This window comes from Borostomias antarcticus, assembly GCF_949987555.1.
Source record: "Borostomias antarcticus genome assembly, chromosome: 8".
NCBI classification, from domain to species: Eukaryota; Metazoa; Chordata; class Actinopteri; order Stomiiformes; family Stomiidae; genus Borostomias; species Borostomias antarcticus.
In genome coordinates, this window is record NC_140241.1 from 6,347,705 (window position 1) to 6,356,681 (window position 8,977).

At 47.6% G+C, this 8,977-nt stretch overlaps 1 protein-coding gene across 1 annotated transcript in view; it reads left to right on the forward strand.

Annotated features, from left to right (window-relative positions):
- Positions 1 to 8,077, forward strand: part of LOC311312263 (uncharacterized protein) — a 19,533-nt gene extending 11,456 nt beyond the window's left edge. Inside the window, exons 10-11 of the mRNA XM_084442155.1 lie at positions 1,789 to 1,941; positions 7,455 to 8,077. Coding sequence (XP_084298281.1) covers positions 1,789 to 1,941; positions 7,455 to 7,634 — 333 coding nt within the window. The 3' untranslated portion in view covers positions 7,635 to 8,077. The remainder of the gene's footprint in view (positions 1 to 1,788; positions 1,942 to 7,454) is intronic.
- Positions 8,078 to 8,977: the final 900 nt, after the last annotated feature.

The following is an 8,977-nucleotide window of genomic DNA, read 5'->3' on the forward strand; positions in this document are numbered from 1 at the left end:
CACACACACACACACAGATAGACACACTCACACACCTCAGCTCAGATGACAGATTGAGAGCAGTCATAGGGGTACTGAACTTTTAAACTAAGTCAGAGCTGTGACATTTGTTTTTTACACGCTGACATGCAATTACACACACACACACACACACACACACACACACACACAGGGTGTACAGCATTTTGTTAGATCTTATTCAGTTGTGTAGTGAGGGTTATTTTGAGGGTGTGTTAGAACTCTGCTGAGGTAGAGGAAAGCACCACACACACACACACACACACACCTCTCTAGGTCACCTACTACTGTATAGCCTTGTGGAAAACTTTGTGTGAAACTAAAAGTTAGTCTGGGTCTGAGTCACCTGTTCTACGCATAGTATTTGGAACTGTCTCAACTCAGCGGTAGAATTTTCTCAGCATCACCAGATGCTAACCTGGAAGTTTCCTCACATCTAAATGTGTCTCATCTAAAATTAATTGATTGACATACTCAGTTGTGTGTGTGTGTGTGTGTGTAGACGAGTGGCTCCTCTGATGTTCTTAATTGGCTGACGGGTTAATTTTCCGGGGCTGGCAGAGCGTACGTATGTGCAGCGTATACATGGAAACGGAGAAAACAGGGCGTCTCTGGTGAGCAGAATCAAAGAGGCGTATTCTAATGAAAGAGCTTTGAGGCTGCGGGCCCCCTTCTGATTGAAGTGACAGAGAAAGACCCAGATATGCTGTCTCTCTCAGACACAAACACACAATCTTTCTCCCTCCCACACACACACACGCGCGCACACACACACACACACACACTTTCTAACACAGACATTCAAGCATAAATCTGTTTCCCTCACACACACACACACATACAGACACACACACATGCACGCGCACACGTTTAAAGTCTTGAGTAGTGAGGAAGACAGAGCAGCTGAGGCCTACTTAGTTATATTAAAACGCAGTTAGTGTGTGTGTGTGTGTGTGTGTGTGCACGTGCGTGTGTATCCATCTGTTTCAGAGGTATCTGGGAGAGGTCCAGGCCTCTGTTGTTTGAGCTCTTACTGAATAATGAATGACGCAATTACTCCCATCTTGCTGCTATAAGAATGGTGGGTGGATGATCTTCGGCCTCGGATGAGAGAGAGAGACACGCGCATACGCATACACAAGCTTGCACACACAAACATGAGTGATCTGAAGTGAGTACTTTATTTTTTTGTGTGTGAAATCTGTCTATGCTTGCGGTAGAGGTCATGGGTGTATTAACTCTGTGGGAGTACGCTCTTATGGAGAAGAAGCAGTTACACGTTCGGACAGCGCCTCCTAGAAGAGCTCTATCTGCCGGACGCGTGGGCCATGTTAGCGTAGACGTCGCTGCATGTTCCCACGGACGGGTGTGCATGCGCAGCGTGTCCCTGTCTACCTGCATGTCAGCGTGCGCAGGACTCGGCGGAAGCCCATTTGTCATCGTAGGGGAGACATATTTCATGCGGACATGCTTCCCGACACTTACAAATGCGTTTCTCTCTGCTCTGGCTCACTTAATACAAATAACACTCTTTCCTTTCCCCTCTCTCTCTCTCTCCATCTGTCTCTCCCTCCATCTCTCTTTCTCACTCACTCACTCTCTCTTTCTCTCCTCCTCCTTCTCTCTTTTCCTCCCCCCACCTCTTTCTCTCTCTCTCCATCTGTCTCTCACTTCCTCTCTCTTTCTCACTCATTCACTCTCTCCCTCTTTCTCTCCTCCTCCTTCCCCCCCACCTCTCTATCTCTCTCTCTCTCTCTCTCTCTCTCTCAGGTGTGGTATCTCTCTGGCTGGGTGTGTCATCTCCAGATGGAGAGAGCAGCAGAGCAGCGAGCGAGGGATGAGAGGGAGCCGGGGGACGAGGAGAGGGAGGAGGCGGCGGCGCTGAAGGAGGCGGCCAGATCCTACCTGACCAAAGCCAAGAAGGTATGACATCGTTCCTCTTTTTCCACCTCGCACATCCTGCCTGTCCTCTCATCGGGAGCCGGTCCCAGTCCGACCTCTGACCTCTAGTAGTGTCGCAGAGTCCAACAGACGGAAGATAACTGGTAGGAGGAGAACACGGGGGGGGGGGGGGGGGTGGTTGTTGGAACAGCCGAGGCTAGAGTCCAGAGCCAGATCAGAGGGGCAGCTGTGAGGCCAGGCATGGCATCTGTCTGTCTCTGGCTGATATCCTGCTGACAGCCTGTATGACAAGTCAATACCACCATCTGCCTTAGTGCCTTCTGACTCGGGGAGGTGGGGGCTGGGAGAGAGAGAGAGGGGAGGGGGCGGACAAGATATGCCTTCCTTACGCCAGAGTTAACTTTATGTGTGTGTGTGTGTGTGTGTGTGTGTGTGCGCGCGTGCGTGCGTGCGTATGTGTGTATTATATGTGAGATGAGACCCCTTCCTTGTTTATCATCACAGCTTTGTCTGTGAATGTGTGTAGTTAATTATTCAAGGGGAATCAGACCGAGAGTTAAAATGAGCTCCAACATGGAAATGAGGCCTCAAACCCACTGGCTTGTTTAGACAGCGCATAGCTTATGACTTTGTGAACGGTGTGTGTGTGTGCGTGTGTGTGTGTGTGTGTGTGTTTGCGTGAGGCCTCACGTGTTCGTATCTAATTACCGTGTGTTTGTGTGTGTGTGTGTGTGTTTGACTGTATGACAGTATTGCCCGCATGCAGATGCAGATAATGCAGATAATGATTTATCAGAGATATCTCATTATTCACCCTTTCTATAATCAGGTACCCTATGTTGCTTCGGCATAGTGAAAATCAGTGTATGCGCATACACACACACACACACACACACACACACACACACATACAATTTGATGCCCTATTCCTGTCTCTCTTATCTTCTTCCTTTGTCCTTCATCTGTGTAGCACCAGCTTTCCCATATTGCTCAGTTTATACTGTACCGGAGAGGAGCAATAATGAATGTTTCATGTCTGAGACACACACACACACACACACACGACACAGGAGTGTGACAGTAGATTAGATTAGAGCTCCTTGAATGTGAACAGGACATGTCCTCAGCACTCAGGGGGATAGCCACACACACACACACACACACACTCCTTACCACTCTTAGAGCTCACCCTTTAGCTCGAGACGAAGGCATTAAAATTACATGACACCACACCCTCCCCCTCAGCTCCAGCTCCAGGCACAACCTCAGCCCATGGAAGGGCCTCTCAACCCCATCAAATAGTAAAGCTTTTGACCTCCACTTGCCCCTTCATCACACACGCGCGGTAGCACACACACACACACGCGCACACACACCCCGTCACACTATGTGGTTTCAGCCAAGATTCTATTTCACGTCCAATGTGCTATTGATTTTACACACAAGCACACACACACACACACACACACACACACACACACAATTATTCACCATCTCACTCCCTTGTATCCACACACACACACGGGGACGGCATGTTTAGACACAGGGGAGTTGTGCAGAAGTTTAGAGTTCCCCGTCATCGTCCTCCTCGTTACACTGGAGGGACGGTGGGGACGGGGGAGGAGAGAGAGAGAAAGAGAGAGAAGAGAGAGAGAGAGAGAGAGAGAGAGAGAGAGGGACAGGGGTGTGTCAGACAGTCATCACAATGTCCATGTCGTACAGGCAGACTGACAAATGGGAGATCATTTTCATGGGCATGGCTTCTGTGTGAATGCGAGACGGTGTTGGCGAGGTGTTGAACTAGACGAGCCACGGCAGTCTTTGAACTGGCCACCTGTGGGTTTCACAATCAATTTTAAGATTATTTTATTCGTTTTAATCAATTCTTGGCATGACATGCATCGCAATATACTGTATATCAGACCTGCCCTTGAGGTATGAGCCCTGCGTCCTGCAGTCCTCTGGCCTTTTAACTGAACCATGGACCAATAAATATGGAGAGGCAGCTTCTCTGGAATAGCCTGCAAGAAAGCTTGAGGGGGGGCGAAATTATGAGGATTCAAAATGTATTTATTTATTCGTAGTTAGTCTCATTAACGCTTGGATGCTCTTAGTACTGTATGTTAGCCTCATTAACACTCTTTTTTATTTGATTATGTTTACAATTTATTTACGTCTTGTGGACTTTTATCTGTCTTATTTACTCAACGTGTTATTTTGTTGTGAAGCACATTCATTTTGCATTCGTGTTTAAAAATGTGCTATGCAAATAAAGTTTGATTTGCACGTGTGCGCACACACACACACACACACACACACAAAGGCATACAAGCCATCCGCTCTGTGCAAGAGAGGAGAGTGAACACGCTTGTCTCAGAATGAAGAATGTGTGATTGTGTGTTTGTGCTGATCTCAGCAGCAGTCTGTCGGTGGAGGGAATGGCCCTGTTTATTTAGCCAGCTAACGCCGTCACAATGAGAAATTGTATCGTGCCACATCCTTTGATTGGTTGTACTGCACTAAATACCTGCTCATTTAAAACACATTCACGTGCGCACGCACACACACACACACTCCCACACACACAGTTTCTCACAGGCACACACACACACTTTTCTGCAGAAATTAGGTCAATTCCACATCAAACCAAACTTAACTGAAAGTGAACTTTAGTCACAGTGTTTTCTCCTTCAAATGGGGAATATTAGAGAAAACACTCATCCAGGCCTGTCCTCTTGAGGGCCCACAATGCATCTGCTCCCCCTGGCATCAGCCCCTCTTGACTGGGTCACTGACGCCCTGTCTTCCCCCGCACCTTACAGCTCCCTGGAGCTCTAACTAAGAGAGACCACACACACACTTTCTCTCCCTCTGTCACACACACATACACACACTCTCTCTCTCTCTTTCTCTCTCTCTCTTTCTCTTTTTCTCTCTCTCTCTCTCTCTCTCTCTCTCTCTCCCTCCCTCTCTCTCTCTCTCCCTCTCTCCCTCCACCCACCCACTGAAACACATGCTCATGGTCCCACAGCCAGTCTCCAAATGAGTTCCCCGAGGAGAGCGAGTCTGCTGTCAAGGCCCACTGTTGCTTAGTGACTGCTCCTGGGGCAGTGCGCACACTCAGTCTTTTGGCCTGGTTACACTTTACAGAGTGAATGAGCTGTTCCTACTTGTGCGTGCGTGTGTGTGTGTGCCCACGGAGTGTGTGCTCATCTTCTTTAATAGATTAAATAGAATAGTGCCCCTCTGTGCACGTGTGTATGTGTGTGTGTGCGTGCGTGCGTGTGTTATGGGGTGCGATATGCACGCGCACACACTAACACACGGCTACGTTCGCTGTTCTTTGCAAGAGCCGTTTTATCACAACTGTGTAATCCATAATTACACAGAGGCTGAGTATTTTACCAGAGATAAATCTGCTGCTACCTTTAAGGAAAGGACTTTTTATCTCACTGCTCCAGCCTATATTCTTGAGACAACAACAATGATTGTGTGTGTGTGTGTGTGTGTGTGTGTGTGTGTGTGTGTGTGTGTGCGCGTGCGCGTGCGGGGGTGTGTTTACGGGGGAGATAAATGGCCTCTATATTTCCTCTCCTCTGCTGAGCAGTGTGTCAGATGTGCTGATTAGTCAAATTCAAGACACAAGCTGTTTACCAGCAGCACCCGGGCTGTAACCGGCTGAAAGGAAAACACTCCAGTTGAAAAGTCTTCCCCCACCATCGCAGAAACTTCTGACTTCCCTCCACTAAACTAAACTACCGTTCCGCTGGGACGTTGTGTTCGCTCAGTGTTGAGGTTCGCTACTCTGTTGAGCTCAGTGGTGAGATTATGTACTGTGTTGAGCTCATTGTAGAATTTAGGTACTGTGTAAGTTCAGTGTTGCGTTTACGTAGTGTGCTGAGATCAGTGTTGAGTTTAGGTTAGTGTTGTCAAAAATATCGATTTTTCGATTCATATCGATTCTGAATATTTAAAACAGTTTCAATACTAATTTCTCGCAATATCGATATTTTCCACACTATCGATACCAGCTGGCTTTCTCGCTCTGTCTTCTCTCCTACAGCGAGTTGTTGACACACAGGCACACACACACAGGCACACACACACACAGGCACACACACACAGGCACACACGCTGCTGCTCTGCACACAGGTCCCCGCCCCCTCCCCCTCACAGACCTGTCTGGTCAACAAATCCTCTCACTCGCTCCTAAGATGGCACGTGCAGAGCCTCCGCGACTCGTGGATAAAGAAAACAGCAGAAGTGCTGTTTGGAAGTACTTCGGGTTTGAAGCAAATGACGAAGGAAAAGCTAAAGATGCCACGAAGCCCATTTGCAAGCGTTGTTCCAGAGTAGTGCCACGAAAGGTGCAAACACAACGAATTTAGCAAAACACCTGAAGGACCAACACGCGGATCTCTATAAAGAATTTAGAGAGGGTGACAGCTCCACTTTCAACATCACTGAAACATTAAACAAAATGGCCCAGTAAACTATTAACTTTAGTTTAATACATGAACTCTAGTTTAATACATCCATGAGCTTGCTATCGAAACGCCGCATTGACTGTGTGTGGGGGGGGGCGGTAGATAAGATAGCTAACGTGAAGCTAAGCTAGGCTAGCTAGCTAATCCCCCTCAAAGCTATCCAGCAATGGGCCAAAGCAGTCAATGTGGCGTCTGAATAGCTGAGGGGAATTAGCGAGCTAGCTACTAGCTAGCTCATGGATGTAAACTAGAGCTAGTTAGCTTAGCTTCGAGAATGGCTGTTGGGCTAACAGGACAACACCAGCTATCAAGCCTGAGGAATCTTGAGTTAATGGTCAGTAAATAAACTTAGATGCTGTTATGCTTAACACACAGTACTATTAACTTTACTTAATTTCTAAGATTAGATTAGAGTTATTTTTAAAGGTCGGATCTAAAGAGAAACCAAGGTTTTTAAAAGTGATATTTCTCTTCTCTTATAGTACCAGAGAGAAGCTGAGGAGAATCGACCAGCAACAAAAGCGACACACACACAGCCTACCCTACTAGCTGGGTAGTTGGAGGAGATGGTACATGAAACATGGGAGCTGGACATGTCAAATATGGCTGGCATCACCACTGATAATGCCTCAAATAACAAAAAACCATTTCAGCAGGACTTCACATGGGTCCCCTGCTTTGGGCACAACCTACACCTAGCCATTAGCAAGGGCCTGGATATAGACCGTGTGTCTGGAGCGCTGTCGAGGCTGAGGAAGACAGTCTGCTTTCAGCAGGTCAAAAAATCGAAAATTGTATGCCCTCAATGTTGTCAATTTCTCCCCGTGGTATCGAAAATGGTATCGAGTATCGATACTTTTCAAGGTATCGTATCGAAGTTAGAAATTCCAGTATCGTGACAACACTAGTTTAGGTACTGTGTTAGTTGAGCTTTTCCAGATTATGACAGAATTATGTCATACATGTACAGGTATGTTTCGGAGGTACATTTATTTGTGTATGTGTGTGTAACGTGTGTGTGTGTGTGTGTGCGTGTGTGTGTCTTAGTTGTACAGCAAGCTGCGCTGTGACGACCCCCCCATGTTGGTTCACGTGGAGCAGCTTCTGGAGGAGCTGGGGGGGGAGACACAGGAGGACGAGGAGGAGGCGCAGCCAGACCTGGACAACGACTATGAACCCTGCAGTGAGGAGGAAGAGGAGGAGGAGGATGCTGCCATGGAACAATGACCTCACTCTCACCATCTCTAACACACACACACACACACACACACATTCACCTTTCATGTAATTATCTTTGTTGCTGCAGCCACCAACCTGTTGTTGTTGTTGTTTGTGGCTGGACAGGAGGTATGCTCTTCACATCTCTATGTTTTAGTGTTGCAGCTCAGATTAGCTCTCTCTCTCCCCATCTCCCTCTCTCTATCTCTCTCCCCCGCTCCCTATCTCTCCCCCCCCCCCCCCTCTCCCTCTCCCTCTCTCCCTCTCGCTATCTCTACCTCCCTCTGTCTCTCCTGATTAGAGCCCCCCCCCTCATCTGTGTCGGTGCTCTGCTCTCTGAAGTGCCTTCCTGCTGATTCTACACTGTCATTCAAACATGGCTTTGGTGGCGATGATGAGTTTTGTAGTGGCGGTGCTGTGTTTTGTGAAAGAAAGGACCTGCACTCAGAATGATTGAGACAGAAAGGACAATAAAACGTCCACACACCCCCAAAAAAAGTCCTCTTCTTTCTCTTAATTGTCTCAGAAATACGGCGCACCTGAGAGGCGCCTCACAGCGAACACTGTGGTCCTGATTAGCTGAGGAAAATATGTTTCTGTAGAGGTCTGGGCTGGCTCTCAGTGCCTCATCAAAACATCCTAACGGGAAGTCTCTTTAACACACTCGCACGCACGCACGCACGCAGAGCTTTGTTTACTGTAGCCTCATTACTGTAGCCTCCCTCCCCTTATTAAAAGCAATGTTCTCAGGGACACTGGTATTGAAGAGGTGCTGCAAAATCGCGCGCACACACACTTCACCCTGGCATCTGCTTTGTCTGCTAGTGAGGGACGACCTTAGCAGGGATTAAGCTTATTTTGTGTTGGTTTGTCTATCAAAATGGGAAAAAAAACAGATTAAGCTATATTAGCCTCTAAAATGGAGACAATAACAGCCTTATTAGTACGTCTGCATTGTGTTCACTGGTTTTCTACATATTTGACGCACACACACACACACACACACACGGTGCACAGCGGTCTTCCGTGAGTTTCCGTGATGTTCCGTGAGCACAACTGGGAAGAGGCGATAGATCAGCGATTCTAGCAGCTTTTCCAGTCACAGGGTGAAGAACAGAACATTTTCTTCGGTGGACACTTCTGTCACTGCGTGTGCCTCATCACCGTGTGCTGTGCAAAATCCACCGCATGACGATAAAAGTTTTGTTTTTTACACTCCCCTGCTGCCCAAACACACCTCACACGAGTGCTTTATACGAGACGCACATGTTCAACACAGCACAGTAGACAAAGTAACACGAGCACACACACACACACACACACACACACACAAAACACACCTAAGGGGCTGT